The 19904-nt window shown below is 41.0% G+C and overlaps 6 protein-coding genes across 8 annotated transcripts; 3 read left to right on the top strand and 3 right to left on the bottom strand.

The window, feature by feature from the left end:
- Positions 1–711: 711 nt before the first annotated feature.
- npy4r (neuropeptide Y receptor Y4) lies at positions 712–6640 on the bottom strand. Its single transcript, XM_068717718.1, has 2 exons — positions 6555–6640; positions 712–2788 (listed from the first exon to the last, which is right to left on the bottom strand). Exon 2 carries the CDS (start codon positions 2716–2718, stop codon positions 1369–1371), a length of 1350 nt encoding a protein of 449 aa, XP_068573819.1. The 5' UTR covers positions 2719–2788; positions 6555–6640; the 3' UTR covers positions 712–1368.
- A 233-nt stretch (positions 6641–6873) lies between these two features.
- On the bottom strand, positions 6874–8773 carry msmb (microseminoprotein beta). The gene is made up of 4 exons (XM_068723591.1): positions 8702–8773; positions 7899–8004; positions 7565–7667; positions 6874–7192 (listed from the first exon to the last, which is right to left on the bottom strand). Exons 1-4 carry the CDS (start codon positions 8702–8704, stop codon positions 7072–7074), a joined length of 333 nt encoding a protein of 110 aa, XP_068579692.1. The 5' UTR covers positions 8705–8773; the 3' UTR covers positions 6874–7071.
- Positions 8774–8965: 192 nt separating this feature from the next.
- samd8 (sterile alpha motif domain containing 8) lies at positions 8966–15006 on the bottom strand. Of its 2 annotated transcripts, none has more exons than XM_068723538.1 (6): positions 14920–15006; positions 11948–12565; positions 11738–11833; positions 11506–11623; positions 11190–11340; positions 8966–10440 (listed from the first exon to the last, which is right to left on the bottom strand). In XM_068723538.1, exons 2-6 carry the CDS (start codon positions 12559–12561, stop codon positions 10136–10138), a joined length of 1284 nt encoding a protein of 427 aa, XP_068579639.1. In that variant the 5' UTR covers positions 12562–12565; positions 14920–15006; the 3' UTR covers positions 8966–10135. The 2 variants fall into 2 exon arrangements, with proteins under 2 accessions (XP_068579639.1, XP_068579648.1); XM_068723547.1 differs by lacking the exon at positions 14920–15006 and adding an exon at positions 14444–14548.
- A 341-nt stretch (positions 15007–15347) lies between these two features.
- On the top strand, positions 15348–16217 carry LOC137881566 (dual specificity protein phosphatase 13A-like). Its single transcript, XM_068723558.1, has 3 exons — positions 15348–15628; positions 15703–15917; positions 16009–16217. Exons 1-3 carry the CDS (start codon positions 15396–15398, stop codon positions 16215–16217), a joined length of 657 nt encoding a protein of 218 aa, XP_068579659.1. The 5' UTR covers positions 15348–15395.
- Position 16218: 1 nt separating this feature from the next.
- Positions 16219–18185, top strand: zgc:153981 (dual specificity protein phosphatase family protein). 2 transcript variants are annotated; one of them, XM_068723571.1, is made up of 3 exons: positions 16219–16746; positions 16922–17139; positions 17221–18185. In XM_068723571.1, exons 1-3 carry the CDS (start codon positions 16628–16630, stop codon positions 17430–17432), a joined length of 549 nt encoding a protein of 182 aa, XP_068579672.1. In that variant the 5' UTR covers positions 16219–16627; the 3' UTR covers positions 17433–18185. The 2 variants fall into 2 exon arrangements, with proteins under 2 accessions (XP_068579672.1, XP_068579680.1); XM_068723579.1 differs by having other exon boundaries at positions 16615–16746; positions 16922–17082.
- Positions 18186–19056: 871 nt separating this feature from the next.
- On the top strand, positions 19057–19892 carry LOC137881532 (dual specificity protein phosphatase 13B-like). The gene is made up of 3 exons (XM_068723516.1): positions 19057–19181; positions 19308–19549; positions 19672–19892. Exons 1-3 carry the CDS (start codon positions 19057–19059, stop codon positions 19890–19892), a joined length of 588 nt encoding a protein of 195 aa, XP_068579617.1.
- The last annotated feature ends 12 nt before the right edge of the window (positions 19893–19904 follow it).

Here is a 19904-nt window from a genome sequence, read left to right as displayed (position 1 = left end):
CAACCTCCTGTCACATATTTAAATCAAAGTCAAACCCATGAAAATGTTTTTCAGGTGACATTTTACATGAAAATCACAGAGCTGAGTTAGGAATATGTCAAATGTACTGAAACCGTGTAACCTCAAGCAGACACAACTGTCCTGGATTGAGGTTGACAGTCTTTGGTGTTCAGGTGGAACTCGTGTTTTTAAAAACGACAAATTATTAAGTCAATGTGAACCATCAAACACAGCCTGGTGTCGTCCTTGTCATCATTACTCAAAAATATGCAAAAAAAAAAAAAAGAATTACCTCAACAGACATCTCATTGTCTTTGCAGACACAGCCTGCCTCAGACAAGTCAAACAATATACAATATATACAGTAAACAATATGCATTTGACAGTCTTAACAGGTTGGATAGCAACAATGTTTTGGAAGACAAACTTTATCCAATCCTAGAAAGCTTTAACTAATTCTAATTTGTCTCACATGTTTGCCATGCAGCAAGAACAATATATATTATGTTGTTTAATACAGAAAAGAGTATAAGGATTCTGAGGTAGTAGTTAAAAAAGATTTGCTAATAAAATATTCAGCATATAGTTCCACTGATTTTATTATTTAACCAGGAATTGCCCTACAGTCTCACAGAATTTAAATTCAATTAAAAGCCAAGTGTAAACACATTTGGTATTATTTATTTATTTATTCAACTCATCTAAAGCAAATTTATATTTTAACATTGTTATAAACTGTTACATTTTACCTTTATGAGTCACATTAATCACAAAATGTACACATTAATTCACTGCACACATGCCATGTATACAAAAGAACAAATAAAATGTAAGAAATAAAACAGAAGCACTATAAAAAAACAACATACAGGAAAGTCTCTTAATAGCTTTTTGCTTCGCCACAAGCCTCAAGAACAACTTCGGTCTCTGGGATTCCACTGAAGGGATGAACACCTTCATCCCTCATTTCGGTGTTTTGATGATCGTAGTGGGGCAGTAGCTCTCCAAAGTCACAGTTTAATTGACGTCCAACAATTCGGTTTACTTTATGAAAAGTATACTGTATACAGTTAGCATGAAGCGTCTAATAGGGACACAGCAAAGATTAGTTTGAAATGACACTTTCTTCAGAAACTTTTTCTTTTTTACATTAATGCACTCCTTTTTTCTACAGCAGAAGAAGATAAATCAACATTGTACAGCACACTTCACTTCAGACCACTGATAAAAATGTTGCACTTTAAGTCAATGTCAAAGATATTGTAAGTTACTGTCATTAAAATGTAGAACAAACAGCAGAAGTTAGTCTTTACAGTTTATGTGACTATATCCTACTACAGCAGGATCCTTCAGGTTGTAACATTAAAGTCAGACAGAGTTGCTCCTGCAGCTAATAGGCACGGAGATGTGGGACACTTCCATGTGCACAGTGGACATGGGAAAACGCTCACACTCTTCTTCTAGCTGACTGCAGCGGCAGTGCAGGAGCACCTCTCTCACCTCCTGGCGAAAGTTGGAGTTTAAGAAGCCATAGATGATGGGGTTAATGCAGGTGGACGACATGGCCAGCAGGTGGCAGAGGGAGAACAGCAGGTTGTGGTTGCAGATGGGCAGAGCCTCCTGATTCCAGTCTGACACCACATTGAAGATGGTGAGCGGCAGCCAGCAAAGAGCAAAGGCTGTGATGAGGGCGACCAGCATGATGTTGATTCGGCGGCTGTGAGTCATGCTCTGGCTCTCTGGTGTCCTGGCGCGGTCCAGCATGTCTTTGCGTTGGCGAAGGCGCACATAAACTCTAACATAACAGAGCAGGACCAACAATAGTGGACCACAGTACTGGAACAGAAGGAGCCATGTGGTGTAAGCAAGCCTGTGTTGCTGGGAAGGCCAGTGCTCCAGACAGGCCTCCATGTGTGGAGAGGCGGGGGCATAAGAAAAAAGTGTGTGGTATGAATTTGGAAGCAGAGATAAGTTTTTGTATGTGTAGTAAACAGGTTGAGGTGGAGATGCATTGAGATAAGCCTGAGGGGAGGCTTGGTGATGGATCGGAGACTGGGGCAGGATGACGTTGTAGGGCTCACTTGTGAGTAGCTGAAAGGCCAAGAAAGGTGAGGAGGTGAAGCAGGCCAGAATCCAAATGAGAACAACCACAATGTAGGCCTGAGAAATGCTTGGCTTCCAGCCAGAGGGGTTAATGATGAGCTGATGTCTTTCCAGAGCAATGAACACCAGAGACAGCACAGACACGGTCACAGACGCACACTGGATGAACGGCACCAGCCGGCATAACAGCGACCCAAACACCCAATGGTCCATTAGCGTGTAAATGACAGTAAAGGGGAGACAGAAGACACACACTAAGATGTCAGAGAATGACAGGTTGCAGATGAAAATGCCAGTGACATTGACTTTTTCCCTGCGACGGGCGATGATCCAGATGAGGCTGATGTTCCCCACCAGCCCCAGCACCATTGTCATGCTGTACCACACGACTAGACACCCCGTGAGGACAGGAGACATAGGGCACTGCTCATCATGCACAAGAACAGCGAGGTCTGAGAGGAGCAGGGTCTTATTCCCCAACCACTCCTGCACAGACTCATTAGTGGTTTTTCCCTCCTCCCATGGTGGGGAATGAGGAGAGGTGGAGCTGCTGAAGGGCAGAGTTGGAGCTGTTGTTGACGGAGAAGACTGGCTCTCGTTGCCACCAAAGGACATCTCACCAGGACTTCAGTGTCACCAGCCCCCAGGATCAAACTGTCCATCCCAGTCCTCTTAAAATATGCATCTGAGACAAAGAGATAGAAAGCATAGAGGGACACAGGGAGAAAAAAAACAGTAATCACTTGCACAGCAATCCCTCTTATAAATCAAAAGGTGTGTTCATGTGGAAGTGATACTGTTGTTCTGAGAGAAGCAGAGAGTGAAAGAAAGGCAAGAAGTGGATCCTGTGGCTGAGGAGTTTAGGAAAGATGCAAAGAAGTGAGGACTTTTTTTTCTATTTTAGTCATTGTAGGATTAGTTTTAAAAGAGCATTGCCAAGCATGCCCTTATCTTCTATCTTTAGCCATGCTAGTGACATGACTGTTTGGAGGACAATGTTTGTCTGAACAGCTGTTAAATGGATTGCCATGACATTTTATTATATTAGTAATTCACTGTTCCCGGAGGAGCAATTGATATGACTTCTCTGTCTTAACCCTTGTAATGTCCCGGGGTCTAATTGGACCCCATGCAATGTTTAATGTCTCTAAATAAATGAGACATCATTTTTTTTGCTTCATTTTGAATGACTTTTCCTAATTTAATGGGGACAACTGGGTAAACATAAACTCAACATGTTGATATGTAAAGCCATTAAAACACCCAAAAAATATCTCTTTCCAATTTTAGGTCAATCAGTGAGATTTTATGGCGATCTGCATATTTCTCCATAGTCGCGTAACAGGTATTCTGGATGTATAAGGGGTTGGGTGGCGGGGGGTTGTTTTATTTAAAGGGCTGTTTAGGTAGTCAACAAAAAACAAAGTACCTAACACATAAACTTGGGTAGCAATTTTAATTATAATCATTTTCTGGAAGTTCAAATTGCTGGGGTCGAATTGGCCCCAGGATAAAAGGTGTTAGTAAATTTGAAGGTAACAGGAGGGTTAAATGTTTCAGAAATTAATGTTGACATGTTTTATATGTCAGTAATGAGTTGGAATAAAGTTGACTAAAGAGTTGAAACACAGAGGCGGGGGATAATTTATACTTTATGCTTTATAAACAGTCAGACCAGATGGGGTCAATTTTGACCCCAGGGGACAACAAGTGTGATTATGTGCTGCCATTAGAAAAATGAAAATGATTAAAAAACAGCATCCTCACTAAACTTTACAAGATACCACTCTGTGATAAGTCAAATAGTTAAAATAATATGAAGTCAAAATAATTCATTGTTTCATTTTATTTTCCCTCAAAAACAGGCTATACTTTTATGTAAACAAGGTCTATTGGCCCTGAATTCCAAAACGAGGGGGAAAATGTGTGGTAATGGGTTGGACTGAAGTAAGACTAAAGGTGTAAAAAAGAATTGATTGACAATTTATACTATATGCTTTAAATAACAGTCAAACCAGGCGGAGTCATTTTTGATCCCAGAGGACAAAAGGTGTATGGTAATCGGGCGGACATTACAAGGTTAAGGGCCATCATCAATCACCACTTATAAAAACTTTCGATGTGTCCAATACTGCAAAAAACTACCTTCAATACCAAAAAAACTATCAACATTTGTGCGACGTTAGTGTTAATTAGCAAATGTCAGCATGTTAACATGCTAAACTAAGATGGTGAACATGATACAGCTTCAAGGAACCAATAACATTGCTGTGAAGTCTTGTTTAATTTGAGTTGGCCTCATTCTTTTTTGTTGATTTTCCACAAAATACACTTATAAAAATGTTACACACCATTATGAGGTAAATATTATGAAGCAATTAAACTGTTTACACACTTTATAATTTGCCAAATGTGATTGTCATGTACACAAGGTAATTTTTTTCACTTTAGTTTTTATATTTTGTACTACTGCAGTTGCACAGAGTAGTTCCAGTCCATGGTCTTAACAATCACGCTCTTTCTCTTCTTTACCGATCTTAAGATCTCAGACTTGTCAGTTCTCCTCCCACAAATGAACCCTCCAGTCAGGTTTCAAGTCTGAGCATAATAGCTTAATGACAATAAAATTACTATGCATACGTTGGAGCAGAGCCTTCTATTTTTCAAGTACACAATAAATTATGTAGTATGTCACGGAGTGAAAGGGCATGACATTGTCAGAATCCTAAAAATGGATTCCAGCTCTCTCCCCTGAAACCTCTGCCATGTGCTGTGAAAACCAGCATCGCAAAGAAAATGAGCCTGTCATTTTCCATTAACGGCACACACACACTTAGCTATCAGTCACTTCACACTGCATCATTACTAACCAACTCTGTCAGTGTGTTGAGTGAGCTGCAGGCAGGGTGGTACAGCATTGATCACCCTTTGTTCATGGTGGAAAGGCAAGTGCAATGTCACCAGTAACCAGATGTAACAAAACAGCTGCAACAGAGCAGAGGAATCATGAACACCAGCAGGAGAAAAAGGAGAACTGTCCCATTAGTAGGCATTTATGATCCTGAACATGTTGCAATGATGTGACACTGGAAGGCACATCCAGCAAGTAGATGTGTTATCATTATTGTCCCCTTACCGAAGCACAATCTCTGCAGGATAAGGAACACCGTGACCTGGTGCCGCTCTGCTCTGTCCATCATATTCTTCTTTTCTGCCTCAACAAAGTGTCCTCCATCTCAGAGAAAATAATGACAGTGTCTCTGACAGTGAAGAGAGTGTGCCATTTTTTCTTGAACCAGACTCACATTGATTCTATCTTCTGTATTTTTCTGAGAGCGAGTCGTGCTGTGCACCAATGCCTTTTCATTTACGAACCTATATTGTCATCAATATTTTTGTTTCTGTGGTAGTTTCTTGATAAAGCATTTTGTCACACTGCATGACAATTTCACTTATTCTTTATCAAATATTCTCTGTAGCAATACCATGGCATGTTAAGATGGTCTTTTGGTGACTGCACCATCGCATTTCATACAAGTTTCCTTTTAGATTTGGAAACTTCATGACCTAATTTCAAGGTCTGTACTGTAGATACAATTTGAGCAATCCTGGAGGGTGTGACAAGAGGATTTGCTTGTCATGAATTAGACAATTACACTATAAATGAATATGTGGGAAAATATAAATCACAAGGAGACAGCCTGCACACATATGTGCTTGACAGGAAATCAAAGAGAAAGCCTAACCTCTAAATACTATAGTATACTATAGTCACTGTGCAAAATTCATATAATATGTGCATCTTAAAAGATTAGTTTTTATAGTGTGCTTTTTCAAAAACATATTTCCCTTTTTATTACAGCTTTACACCCGACCACCAGTGAATATTATCACTTACTGGAATCCCTTGGTTGTAAATTCATTTTGCAGTCATATCCAACACACCCAGTTAGTGAAACTATTCAGAATCAATTTTCTTGCTTCCTGCGAGTGGAGGAGCAGGATAACAGACGGTGTTGTGTTCTCCACCTGAAATGATGACCCGAGCCTCATTATTGCTGGGAGTGCCAGGGACTGTGGGTGATACATCACAAAACGTTATCATTATGAATGCTGTCTGGAGACGGGCTTTCCACAAGGTACATTAAACATGTACATATATTATATGTATGTTTCTTTTTCTGTTTTTCTTTTTCAGTTTCCCTGCTGAAATTGGATGCATGTTCTCAGTAAAAATGTTCTGTAGGTTGCTATTGTTTCAATGCATCATTCAAAAACATTTGCAGGAATACAGTATACATGCACATCTGTGGACAAAAAGCTACAAGCGGACTGTAGCTTTAACATACTGTAGCATTGATTTTATAACTGATTAACTAAAAAGAGACACTGACAAAGATCACTATTGTACGTTATAGATCATTACTATCTGTCAAAAATAAAGCACTCACGTGGTGGGTTCGCTGACGGAGTGTCTGTGATGCCAAGATGACAGAGGAAGCGACGCTCTGGACAGATGTGAATCCACAGAGATGAGAGTTGGAGATGGAGCTGAACATCACAACCGCCACAACGTTTCCGTCAGAGACAACAGGCGGCGGTTGCTCCACTAGAGTTGGGCTGTAAGAGACCTTTGGGTGCCAGAGACCCTCTGAGTATTGGGCTCTGCTGTCACACAGTGGTGGTTTTATTCAATTACATGCCGAAAATGACACCTGCTGTAGGTGCTGTTACAGAGACATAAAGCAGGCAAGAAGAAACAGAGCCAAGCAGGTTTTTAGGTTTTATCTTTATTGTCAAAAACCTTCAAAACATGGCAAGCAAGACAAATATTGATTAGTCTGTGTTTAATGGTGATTTAGGGTTTATATACACACCCTAAAATAGTTGATATGAATCATAAAAAAGACCACTGACAAATTTGGACTTCAGTTTTCCCAAACATGTAAAGGTAAATTTGTCGTGAGTTCACATTGGGTTACACTCTTTTGTGCTGTCTGACTTCAACACCACCTTGGCAGAGCAGGTCTCCTTATTTACAACCAGCTCGCAATCATCAGGAAGATCTACTGCTTCTGCATCAGGGATCCTTGAGAGACAAAAAGGAAAGAATATTACCCCTTCTTACTTACTTATTACTGTCTTATTGAAATGGTTTTGCACCAATTAGGGACAGTACATCATTTCTTAAGGGAAATGTTTTTCTGTTTGAGTTTTGAGTTTTATTTCAGAGGTCCTTTGCAAGAAATGGCTCATAAAGGTGCACTTGCAGAGGGCAACTAACATAGCAGCTAATGGGACCAATATGCTAGTTTGGTGGAACACAGAATATACACACATCTTTAATTTGTTATCATGTGTGAGAAGTGTTGGTTTAAGAATAATAGACATAAGGTTTAGCTCCCCCCCCTTCTTGAAAATAACAGGTGTAATGTATTAAATCAAAGCATGAAAATCGTACTTGCTACAGCAGCTCAAGCCCTCGGTTGTACAAGAACACGCCATGCAGTCTCTGTCCCATTCAGAGCCAAAAGCATGCTGCTTTCCATCCTTGTCCACACACCCTACATGTAAAGAAAGAAAAAACACAGTTAATAGGAGCTGTTCAGCCACTTATCAAGCTCTGATAACGTTGTAGTAACTTATTGTGTGTGAATCAATGAGCGCACAGGTGTGTTTTTTATGATAAGTGTTGAGTCAGCTGACAGCTGGTTGATGCTTTCCACTGATGGACATAGATGCTGCCACTCTGTTGTTGTATTGTGTCTCTTCCAAATGTTATCATGTCGACACACCTTTTGGAGGGTTATTCAGATCTTTCAGCACCAACTCCTGGAAGAAGCATTGAGAGTGGCAAAGGACAACCAGTCCCAGCAGACAAACAAAAACATGGAGAGAAGCCTGAAAGAGTGAAATAAAAGACATCTGTAAACATGATACCTGTTTTATAGGCTCTGCAGTGCATTTATGCACTTATTTGTCATCCTTTTAAGATCTCCTAAAAAAAATAAGTAACTATTTGCATATATATCTAAGGGATTTGCCACCATTACAAATTATTCAGAATTATACAAAAAGGCACTTTTATGTATAAATTTGAAAGCAAAAAGCATTATGTCTGCAAAACTGCATGTAAAAAATAGATGTCATTTAGTCTGCAAAAAATAGATTTGGAAAAATATTTTAGACCAAATTATTTGATCTTATCTTCAGTAGTTACAAGTGTGTAATAATCATGTGAAAAGTAATCACTATTGACATTATTTGATAATGAACCATATCTGACTTATCTTTTACCACCACCATGACTTCTGTTATAAACAATTATATTAATAATAACATATATGGTGCAGTGGGATTCCAATTGAATCCTGCAGGAATTTAAAGGTAACTGTAAAGCTCAACTGTGCACTCCAATTATAATGAATAATTAAGTACACTCTGACAGCAATGATGTCTTAAAAGTATAATGTATCTATCAATATTTACATCTATACAGCATTTTTTTTATTTAAAAATAAATTAAACCACAATACAAGACCTGAAATAAATAATACATTTTCATAGCTTTCCCAATTGTAAGGTGTAAATTACGTACCATCCTCAAATGTGATGTGAGCCGGTCAACAGGAAGCTGATCTGAGTGAGAACTCTCTAATGAAGGCTTTATACTTAGGCGTGCACCCCTGCATATCTTTATTGATAATATTTGAGTAGCAATGTGACTGTTATCAAATATTTGTTTTAAGGTGGGTAAGAGAAGCATGTAGGTAATATTGATATTAAGGGCACACCTCACTGAATCACTTTCACCCATAGATACTGTGTTGAGTTTTACAAAAAAAATCTGGATTTTTAAAAATAATATTATAGTTGATTTTATTCAACAAATGCAAAAATAATTCCATTATTGAAAAAGCAACCAAGGAAACAGTCTCAAATATAAACACTGTCTGTAAACTTATCTGTAAACTTTTATTGCTGAGCCAAAAGGCAGAGATAGATTACTTGCATTGCAAATAAAGCCACGCATTGTAAACAATTAAAAAGATTTAGTTTGGATCATCCATGCCGTAGTAAACAAGATACTTTGGAACTTTTGTTATCCAAAAAGCCAGTTTATACTGTGCAACAGAGGAAAACTCTGGACAACAAAGCTTCAACAAAATCCATCTCTATACATTTCTTTACTCATTTCACAATTAACGATCCGTAAAAAAACAACAACACGGCATCAAATTAGGATAAAAACAATTATACTAAGGGCTGATTGACAAAAGTGAACATTACAATAAATGTTTTGATATTTGGTTGAGTAAATGTATCCCAATGGTGACACTATCAAACACAACAAAGCTGTAGAGTTCACTTTATAAAGTGCAAATGAAAGAAAGAAACAGAGAATAAAACGGAGCTCTTTCAGCAGAGAACAGGAAGTGTTTTTCCTCTTGCACACCAAAAGAAACAACTGCCTCTTTTGTTAGTAGTTACTCAACAGATGTTGAATCTCTTATCAGCAACACTACAGTATCAAACTTCATTACAGCTGTGTGAAGCCTTATCAGTTTTCTACTGCAGATGTTGAGGGAGACTAACAACCCAAACCAGGGAAACTTAAACATCTCCAAAGTGGAACATGAACAACGGAAGTGATTAATCAAAGGCAAATAAATCTACAAGAAAATGATCCGCACCTGGGCCCCATGAGTGACCCCATTTCTTGTGCCTGATGGTAGTACCGTAAAGTTACATTTAAAGGAATTGTTCAACATTTTGGGAAATACACTTATTCACTTTCTCATCCAACTCATAGATGAGAAGATCGATACCAGATGAGAGAGGTTTCGATCTTCTCTTCTAACTTTCGGAATTAGTTAACAAAAAAAAAAAAAAAAATCGCCCATTTATACAAATGAGGGGAAAAAACTCCCACGTAATAAACTTATAACCATCCAGAGATAAGAAGCAGCATCTCAAGTATAGTTTCTCATTCAGCCGTTAGTATTACAGTCCATGTACAGTGCAGCTTCCTCTATCCAATCAGAGTTTTCATGAAGGCAGGTTTGTTGAAGGGCCAGTGATACTGGTTGGGGACAGGTCCGTTCACATTGCACTCAAAGAAGGAGAACATGGGGAACCAAATGCGCGCCCTCCGGCTCTGCTGGAAGGCCCGAGTGTTGGCTAATGTGTGGTAGTAGAGGAAGAGGCGTGTGGTGATGTAGAAGGCGATGAACACGTCGATGGAGTAGTGCTCGTGAGCCGCCAGGATGAAGAAAATCCCAAACAGGTTTAACACCCAGGAGATGGTGTGAATCAGATTCCAGGTTCGTGGAGTGTCTGCAATTGAAAGGAATCATTAAAGGATATAGAGATGTTTACATTTTTCTCTATTCGTCAACAAATCCCAAAATCAGCAATCAGCAACAATCTCATCTACACTGTCCTGCTGCTGTAAATACTGACTTCCACAGCAAATGTGTAGTAATCCATGGCTGAAAGTACTGCCCAACAAACGCACAATTTATTCACTAAATATAGCAGTACCCAGGGTATTCAAAGTCTTCTACAGCTTATTCCTCTGTGTCATCCAAAACCTATTAAAAACACATCAGTGAGTCACATTGTTGCACTGGGTGGCATGTTCCTGCATTATAATGAACATGGGTACTGTCTATTTTGAGTTGAAAATAGTCCCCATTAAATGCACTATTTACTCCTGGTTCACAAATGCTTACTAAAACCTACAGTGCCCAGATGTTTATGGAAATTAATTAGCCTTTTTTAGACCAATTTTTAAAGCATCCTTTCAATACAGAACCATTGGGCTTGGATCTGAGAGTCACAGACAAAAGAGGGAAGTCAGAAAGTAGTGAGAGAAGGACTAAAACATTATTTGTTTTAATGTTCATGGGATTAGTTGAAAATCAGAAAAGACAGAGGGTGTTGTATGTCGTACAAACTGTAAAGTCCTCTGAGGCAAATTTGCGATTTGTGATATTGGGCTAAACAAATTCAATTTTATTTAATTGAACTGAAATACTCTAAAGTCAAACATTTTGAAGGCAAACAAAAGAGTTTACACTCACATTCAGTCACAAAAAAGTTGAGCAATGTGATGACAACAGTGTGTCCACTGAACATGTAGTCTCCACACGTTTGGACGCCTGTCAGCGTCATCCCACCTCCACTCCAGATCAGCAGCGCCCTCTGGATTTTTCCCCAGGAATCACTGTACGTCTGAGGAACAAAAAACACCGGTTATCAGTCACGCTGTGAATCACACAGGCAGCTGTTCATCAGTTATCACAGTGGGAACGCAGAGTCAAGAATAAACTGTAACATTGCCAATAGCAACAAGAATTTACTGGTAAACTAACAAATAATCTCACGGGTGCTTCCCACCTTGCTGGCACACTTCAGGTGCTGCCCAGGAACAGAGAGCGAGGTGACAAACATGGTGCAACAACGAAGCAAAAACACAGTTCCCATCAAAGAGCACAACCGTCTGAAGATAATGGACCTGAAATAAAGCACAGCACTTCTTAACCTGCATGCATTCAGATGTTCTGTGTATTTTAGCGGTGATGTGTGCAGAGTGCATCAGCGATGGGAATAGCTGGTACGGTTGGACTACCTGTGTTTGTGGAGGAGCAGGACCAGCAGACACATGTAACACAGGATGAGGCCACAGGCTTCAGCCATTGCAAAAGCCCAAGGGATTCTGGGAACACTGTCAAGAGTACAAAAACATGTGTATCAGTGTGCAGATTAGATATGAGTGCAGGAGAGTATGTGTGGAAATGAACTATGGAGTCTGTTCAACATGCATTGGATGTATTTATACCTGTCCAGAAATATATCAGGCAGCGGTGGGTACGTCCTCATGTCCGGGACACGCTCATGTACGATGACCATGACAAAAGAAGTGAATCCAAACACAAAAAAGACATATATTGCACTGATGATTGTCTTCCACACCTCTGGGTCCAATCTGCCAGCCAGGTGCTGCCTGTACCTCCCGTTAGAGTGTGTATGACACACAGAATCGTATGCAGATCTGTTGCCGTTCCTCAACCTCAGCTCAGTCCCGTTACTCAAGCGATCGCCTCCGTTATACCTCCTGTCGGCTCCGTCACAGCTCCACTCGCCCCCTGTGGCCCCCAGCGGGAGCCCAGCGGGCAGACTGTCTGTGGGCTGGAGACCCAGCTCCTCCAGCTGGGCCTGGTTCTGTCTCTGGAGCCGACAGAGGGCTATGATCAGCCTCTTGATGTCTCCAAGCACAGAGAGTCCCAGCGGAGGCCCGCGCAGGTCGGCCTCAGTCAGAGCCAGCAGGCTGGGGCCGTCCAGGCGGTGCTGGTCGCACAATAACTCCACATACTCCCCGAAACCTTCTTCCTGCAGCCAGCGGGCCACCTGCTTACAGCTCCAGGAGCTCACATTGTCCTCTGATGTTGCCATGCCACTGCAGGAACAGACATATACAGTGTTAAGTCATGTAGGGCTCCACTGAGCACCCCTTCTTTCTCCACTGTGTTTTCACCTCTTGATTTTATCACTGTCCGTGTCACTGCCAGTCTACTGTTTGGATGAAAAACTGTCTGAAAGTCATTTACATTTCTATTCAATTTGCATTCTTTTGACAGCAACGATTTACCCTTTGAATTAATGAGTTAGGGCTACGACTAATGATTAACCTGCAGAGTATTCTCTCAATTAATCAATTCTCTGTCTGGTCTATTAAAAGTCAGAGAATATCAAATCAATCAAATAAAAAAAAAACACAAAGATGACATCTTCAAATGTCTTGTTTTATAAGGCCCAAAATGAAGTCTTCAGCCAACAGTCCAAAAGTTATAAAAACTGTAATATATTAGAGACGAAAGAATTAGTTGAAATGTATCTGCAATTCTAGTTCAACCTTCAAAATTGTGCTTGTTTGAGCACTTATCTGACTTGACTGACCCGGCATCTGTGTTCAGGTCTGTGAACTGCAGAGCAGTGGCTTTCAGTATAAGTATGACACGCTGATCCACATAAAGCAGGCTCAAACCAAGACAAACTAACAGGAATTCAACCCCTCCTGAGTGTGAACTCTGTTCCATAAGTGTTATTACATAATAACTATTAAAAACGCAGTGAGACACAAACCATCCACAAAACAAACAGAGTTCCTCTCCCACAGACAGACTAAAGGTACTGACCAAACACTCTTCCTTTCCTCGTTTTTGCCCTTTGACCCTGAGATAAGCTCACCACAGTTCGAGTCACCCTGTCCTCCCGACTGCTCCAAAGGTCTGCACGGCTCCACCAACACGACTCTTAACTGTTGAACGCGAGCGATAGTCTACATGCTGACTGTACAGCAGATACAGACTTAAAATCATCCAAGTAAGCATCTTTCAGTTATCAGTACAGCACTTGGTTTGTAGGGAGGCGTTGTACTTATCAAAGAATACTACTATGATGAGATATCATAAAGGAGTCTGTATTTTTACAGCTGGTTATCTAAACAGTTACAGTAATTGTGTAAGCAGAATTACAGACTAAGTCTCCTCTTTGATGACCTACTGGATCTGGAAACTACTCAAATTGCAGGGATGCAACTAATGATTATTTTCTCAAAAAAACAATTATAGGTTTGGTCTTATGATAAATTCACATCCCAAAGCTGCATTTCTTTGTCCAACCAACAGTCCAAAACCGGTTCAAATATTTGATGGTTTCAGCTTTTCTAGTGTGAGAATTTATTGTAAAAAAGTGTGAAAAAAAGTGAGCGGATTTATTGATAAAGAAAATAATTATTTGCAGCCATAATCCTCATATTTCAAAAGCTTGAACCATCAAATGAAAAACGACTTCAACAATTATCTGTTAATCTACTAAACTGATTAACTGTTTAAGCTTGATTCAAAACAGTCAGTTTTGCAATACAAGACAAAAAATATATCGTAATCTGAAACATTTTATTCTAGTCCTAAAAGTTTCGATATGAGTTAAGTAAAACACTTTTTTTACTGTAACTTACTTGAATGTATTTGAGCTGAATTATCAATGAATGTTTCACACATTACTCATTTTTTCTTGGGAGTGTCGCCTTGAGTCACACATGATATGACATCACATTATTGATTGCAACACACTGTTTCAAAAGCAGCAGGAAATTTGATTTTCTCAGTAACCTCCCAAAGATCATCACACCAACTTCAGTTAGTCGTATACCCTCAATAATGCAGATCATACAGTGGCCGACTGCGAGCGAGGGATCCATACAGGGCAGTCAAATTCAGCGAATCCACTGATCAATGTTAAATATTTATGTCTGAAACCTAAAGCAACTCACCTGAGTAGCTGCTGCTGTGTTCGCTCACAGAGAAATAAGTTATTTTTAACTGGCCTCTAGATTTTACTGGCAACATCCTGCAGCTTCTCCGCCCAAGGCTTTACTTGGGGATTCATAAGTGCCATGTCAGCTTGTTTAGCTGGCTTACAGTGAGAGCCAGTGAGCAGTGACACACAGCTGTGAGAGAGACAGACCTTCAGTGTGTGTGTGTGTGTGTGTGTGTGTGAGAGAGACAATTTGACAAAGGGCTCATAGTCTGTTCACCACAGCACCACAACAACACGCCAGACTGCTACATTTCAGCATGAGATAACTGTGAACGATTGAGTCACATCTCTATGTTGGTGTGGAAAAGTTTAGACACTACTTTCTATGCTTGAACAAAAAGCAAAGGCACAAATGAGAACAAACAAGTCACAGGAAGTACATGTAGTAGTTTCAAACTAACTTTAAAAGGTGATAGTCGCCTCTCTTACCATCAATCCACTGTCACTGTGCTGGCAGAGGGTGTCGATGAGCTGTCTCTCTGGGGTATTTCATGGCCAACATGCTTCTGACAACTAAGAAACACCAAACAGGAAGAGACAATCATAAACAACACCAGTAAAGAAGAGCTGGTGAGCTTATGCGGGGCTGCTGAAAGCACACTGACACCTGCTGGCCATGTTTGGGTAAAACTTGGATCTGTTCACAAGTTATGTTTCTCTGCATTTAAAAAAAAGAAGGTGGATTTCATGAACTAATTGGTTTGAATTTGACAGCACAAACACAAGCAGTGGTTTTCAAAGCATTAATTTAATTACAACCACATTTCTACGAGTGAGAGTTTGACTGTGAGTCTGTGCCAAACTGCACCACCTGTTTATGACAGTCAGAGGCTGCAGCAGCCAAAGCAAAGGCAACACACAGCAGCAGGGAAATAACAGTGGTTTTACACCATTTAAACCTGGAAATGACAGACACACAACTGTTATCTGAGGTGAGACGTGACGGACAAGACTCTGAGCAGGGAAACGTCACCAACACAGACCCAGAAGAGGAGGAAAAGTGCACATGTGCGACAGAGGACTCAAAGAGGACGTGGACGACCCCGTCTCTCCAGGAGCTGGAGGAGGTTTTGCATTCAGCTCCCCGCTCCTGTCGCCACGGAGATGAGGTGTGGCCCAACCTGTATCTGGGGGACATGTGAGTATCCTGTGCCTTATTTAGGTTCATCAATATGCATCTGAATTGTGCATCAAATGTGGTATTTGTGTCAGGTCTATGTCTCATGACAAGCTGGGGCTCTGGCAGCTGGGCATCACTCATGTGCTGAACGCAGCGCACGGAAAGCTGTGCTGTAAGGGCAGTGATGACTTTTATGGAACCACGGTGAGATACTACGGCATCCCAGCCAACGACCTGCCAACATTTGACCTTTCACCTTTTTTCCACCCTGCTGCTGAATTCATCCACCAGGCTTTGACATCAGGAGGTGCCGTAAGCTGCCACATATGTTTTTCCCAGGTACTGTGAGGTTACCTGCATCTTCACTGTCTTTGTTTTGTCTCTGTCATGACGTCCAGGGAAGGTGTTTGTGCACTGTGCTGTGGGTGTGAGTCGCTCGGCTGCGTTGGTCCTAGCCTACCTGATGATTCATCACCAGCTCAGTCTTCTTTCCTCTACACGCTGTGTGCAACAGAAACGCTGGATTTTCCCAAACAGAGGCTTCCTGCGACAGCTCATAGCCCTGGACCGAAGGCTGCAGGGTGAAGGGTCGAATGAGGCTAAATAAAACAAAGCGACGAGCAACCCTGCAATAATTCCATAGACTTGTCCTTCCTTAGTCTGCCGAAGTCAATGTCCTCTTTCACACCATGCAAGACTGTCTCCATTTGTACCATGTATACACTAAACAGTTCAATTGTGTCCACCCCTCCCCTCCCTTGTCCTTTCCTGATATGACCTCAGTGGCCACAGAGAAAGTCCCTGTCTTGTCCTTTGGCATCAGACCAATCAATGCAACAGCAACATTAAATAACTCTACATCCAGTCAGAGGGAACTCACCGAACACAGGGAGCTAATTTTAGAGGCAAGCGGCATTCAAACAACCACCTGCTCTCGTCCCTCACTGAGCTGCAGACTCGGGTGGTCAAGGGACAGTGGACACAGTCTGTTGGAGGATCTCTCCGTGTCCGGGGAGAATGTCAGGGAGCAACCAAGACCTGGTGCTCATTAAAGAACTGGAGCTCATCCTGGATTCCTGCACACTGGAGCTCACACCAGTGGATGAAGTCTGGCCTAACCTGTACATAGGAAATGTGTGAGTGTCTTGTGTTTATAGAGGCTGTTGCAACCGTCATGAGCTCTACAAGAGAGAAATTGGTCATTTTTATTAGCTTGTTAAAGTACTGAATCTGTGTAACTGCATCTTAACATCATTCCTTGACACATTTCCTCTTTGTTCCCTTGGTTCTTCTCTTTTGTGTGTGTTCCAGGGCCGTTGCACAGAATAGAAAGAAATTACATAAACTTGGCATCACTCATGTCCTGAATGCTGCACACTACAAGCAGGGCAGCATCGGTGACCAGAGTTTTTACGGGGACACCTGCGTTTACTTTGGCATCCCAGCAGAGGATTCAGACCACTTTGATCTCAGTCAGTACTTAAAACCTGCGGCTGACTTCATACATAAAGCCCTGAAGAGCAAAGATGGTACAGTTTATGAATGTGACACCCACACGTTTATAATGTAGCTGTTCTATTTGCTCTCTCATTCTCCATCCTGCTCTACAGGGAAAGTGTTGGTGCATTGCATCATGGGCATGAGCCGATCAGCCACTTTGGTCCTGGCTTACTTCATGTTGCGGCAACGTCTCCCTCTCAGAGATGCTCTGAGGCATGTCGTCCAAAAACGAGCCATTTATCCCAACCGGAATTTCCTGTCGCTCCTCCTCAAGCTGGATGAGCAGCTGACACTCAAACGGCGGCTGTGTCCTCTTCTCTGACATCTGACATTCACCTCCACTAAACTCTTTCAATTTTTTAGAGACATGAAAAGAGAGAGAGAGAGACCTAATGTGAGACCTGTCTCCAAAAAGTACAGACAATATCTGTAATTTATTTCTAAGGTTGTCTACTTTTCATGCACAAGTTTTACTTCTGAGAACAGCAACAATGGGAAATACTGTAAATATTTAAGCGGCATATTTCTCAGTGGTTTATTTCCATATTCAAACTGTTCTCAAATGTTACCTCATTGTTCTCTGGCATGTTCAATTCCCAAGCTTTGTAAATACGCCTTTACGACTCAAGTCATTAAAAAATGTTATGATATTTCATTGAAATATTCTGGCTGGATGGATATAAAATGAGTGGTAAACATTATTTTTAAATATGTTTTAAACTATGCACATTGCAACATTTTGACAAAACATTACAGTTTGCTTAATAAGGGAGAGAGTTGTTTTTTGTTACAGCCAAATAATTTAACAAAGTCATGTCTTCTCTGATCAAAAGCTTACTAATCATTTGAATTAAACCATGATTGTATCACCTATTGCCTTACCATTCTGAAAGAAACTAGCAACATTGTACATTGCAGTTATTAAAATTACATTTTCGCAAAAATATAGCAAATAATCTCAGCTGTCTAAATGGATTTCAATGTGGACTCATTACAACCAAGGTGCATATGACTAAAAATGTGACATATTTTAAACTGATGATGAATCAAAGTTGGATAATATAATATGACTGAAAAAAAGATTGCAATAAAGAATAATTACATTTATTGAGTTTTAAATTAATTCAAACTGATGACAAAAGAAATGTGTCTTGAAGATTTCTTTCAACCTGAAGCTGACATTATGTTGACGGTCACTGTTGTACTTTACAGTCATCTAAAGGAGCAAAGAGAGTGCTGAACCTACACTTACTTATCCGTAAGTACTGTATACTCTAGGCCAAATGTGCCTTTTACTTTTTCTTCTTGTTACGCAATGCAACGAGCATAACTTTCATGTTTGATTCATGCTAAATAACTCAGTGGCCTATGATGTAAACACAACACATGCTGCTAAAGTTAACACGTCACTGGTAAATGTTATTCACAGCCGTGATCGTATTTCTTTAGAGCCGCAGGCGTTACTCTGCAACATAGAGACACATACAGAGCAGTGTTGTATTACATAACAGTATGTGGTCATGGAAACTAAGCAAGTGAGCTAATGTTAAAGTTCACAGGGTTGTTGTCCATAAGAATGAGACTACAGACGTTTCGTCAAAATGGACTAAACATGTTTTAAAGTGCATGAACTACTGCATTTGGCAGGTTGTTTTGCCACTGATGAGTGTATGATTACAGAGTTATAAAAGGAAACAGTCATATGAAGATGTGAGTGTTTATAGAGAAATATGAGCGAGCGCAGGAGGAGAAGAGTTTGCACTGCCTTGAAGTGACGTAAGTTGGACGATTCAGGGTGGAAATAGCTTAGTTTGGGTTTGTTTGCTCAGTCTGTTCTCTCTTGCTTTACCACTGAAGATGATTGCATGCATTAAGGTTTTTAAGAGAAGGTCATTGCGAGAAGTTAACACCTAGTATGTGCTTTTCGTGTATGTGTGTATGCCAGGATGTCTCTTAGGGATCCACCGTATGCACCTCCGTCTGTCTCAGAGCTGCAGGAGTTCCTATTGGCAGACAGAAGTCCTACAGGACATGTCAATCAAGTGTGGCCTAACCTTTACATAGGCAACGAGTAGGTTCACACACAATAACATGCACACATAAAAAACATCTTTCACTCATACAGAAGTGAAGCACACATACTACACATATAAACATCTTTCACTCATTCAGAAGTGGATGTGCGATTGTGTTTCAGGGTGGCGGCTCGAGACAAAGGCGCTCTCCACAGTTTGGGCATAACTCACATTATAAATGCTGCTCACCGACCCCCCAACCCTGGCTCCTACACCCATTTCTACGTCAACACCGGGCCACGTTTCTACAGAGACATGACAGTGGATTATTATGGGGTGGAGGCTGATGATGCAATAGGGTTCATCCTGAGTCCTTTCTTTTACCCGACAGCACGATACATCGAAGCTGCACTGGCCATGGGAGGCAAGTTGGTCACACTTACATCATCTCAGTGTGTGTGATTGGATTTACGTACACCTGTACAATCCAATGCAATAATAGTGCGTATCTGGGGCTGAAGGTAACGGGGAATGTCCCTGTCCCAGGACGGGTATTTGTTCACTGTCTGATGGGCGTGAGCCGTTCTGCGACCCTGGTGCTGGCCTTCCTGATGATTGTTGAGGGCCTGAGCCTGCAGGAGGCGGTGGCTGCCGTCAGGCCGCACAGAGACATCTGTCCCAACTCAGGCTTCCTGCTGCAGCTCCGCAGCCTCGACATGAGCCTGGAGAGGGAGAGGAGGAGGCGAAGACAGGCCCAAACACTGTAAAAGACACACGCA

The sequence above is a fragment of the Cebidichthys violaceus genome, unplaced genomic scaffold (assembly GCF_023349555.1).
Source record: "Cebidichthys violaceus isolate CVI_PGR_0920_01 unplaced genomic scaffold, fCebVio1.0.p SCAF_10, whole genome shotgun sequence".
Taxonomy (NCBI): domain Eukaryota; kingdom Metazoa; phylum Chordata; class Actinopteri; order Perciformes; family Stichaeidae; genus Cebidichthys; species Cebidichthys violaceus.
This window is presented reverse-complemented; position numbering and strand designations above follow the sequence as displayed.

Bases quoted from the DNA above. Each gene is read 5' to 3' on its own strand.
- npy4r (XM_068717718.1), bottom strand. From the start codon at position 2,718: ATGTCCTTTGGTGGCAACGAGAGCCAGTCTTCTCCGTCAACAACAGCT.
- msmb (XM_068723591.1), bottom strand. The intron at 7,668-7,898 runs GTGTGTCGACAT...CTTTACATGTAG, and splicing joins TCTGAATAACCCTCCAAAAG to GGTGTGTGGACAAGGATGGA. The intron at 7,193-7,564 runs GTACGATTTTCA...TTGTCTCTCAAG, and splicing joins GGCTTGAGCTGCTGTAGCAA to GATCCCTGATGCAGAAGCAG.
- samd8 (XM_068723538.1), bottom strand. From the start codon at position 12,561: ATGGCAACATCAGAGGACAATGTGAGCTCCTGGAGCTGTAAGCAGGTG. The intron at 11,834-11,947 runs GTATAAATACAT...TACTCTTGACAG, and splicing joins CCTGATATATTTCTGGACAG to TGTTCCCAGAATCCCTTGGG. The intron at 10,441-11,189 runs GTGAGTGTAAAC...TTTCAATTGCAG, and splicing joins CAACTTTTTTGTGACTGAAT to ACACTCCACGAACCTGGAAT.
- LOC137881566 (XM_068723558.1), top strand. From the start codon at position 15,396: ATGACAGACACACAACTGTTATCTGAGGTGAGACGTGACGGACAAGAC. The intron at 15,629-15,702 runs GTGAGTATCCTG...TATTTGTGTCAG, and splicing joins AACCTGTATCTGGGGGACAT to GTCTATGTCTCATGACAAGC. The intron at 15,918-16,008 runs GTGCCGTAAGCT...CATGACGTCCAG, and splicing joins CCAGGCTTTGACATCAGGAG to GGAAGGTGTTTGTGCACTGT.
- zgc:153981 (XM_068723571.1), top strand. From the start codon at position 16,628: ATGTCAGGGAGCAACCAAGACCTGGTGCTCATTAAAGAACTGGAGCTC. The intron at 16,747-16,921 runs GTGAGTGTCTTG...TGTGTGTTCCAG, and splicing joins AACCTGTACATAGGAAATGT to GGCCGTTGCACAGAATAGAA. The intron at 17,140-17,220 runs GTACAGTTTATG...CCTGCTCTACAG, and splicing joins AGCCCTGAAGAGCAAAGATG to GGAAAGTGTTGGTGCATTGC.
- LOC137881532 (XM_068723516.1), top strand. From the start codon at position 19,057: ATGTCTCTTAGGGATCCACCGTATGCACCTCCGTCTGTCTCAGAGCTG. The intron at 19,182-19,307 runs GTAGGTTCACAC...ATTGTGTTTCAG, and splicing joins AACCTTTACATAGGCAACGA to GGTGGCGGCTCGAGACAAAG. The intron at 19,550-19,671 runs GCAAGTTGGTCA...TCCCTGTCCCAG, and splicing joins AGCTGCACTGGCCATGGGAG to GACGGGTATTTGTTCACTGT.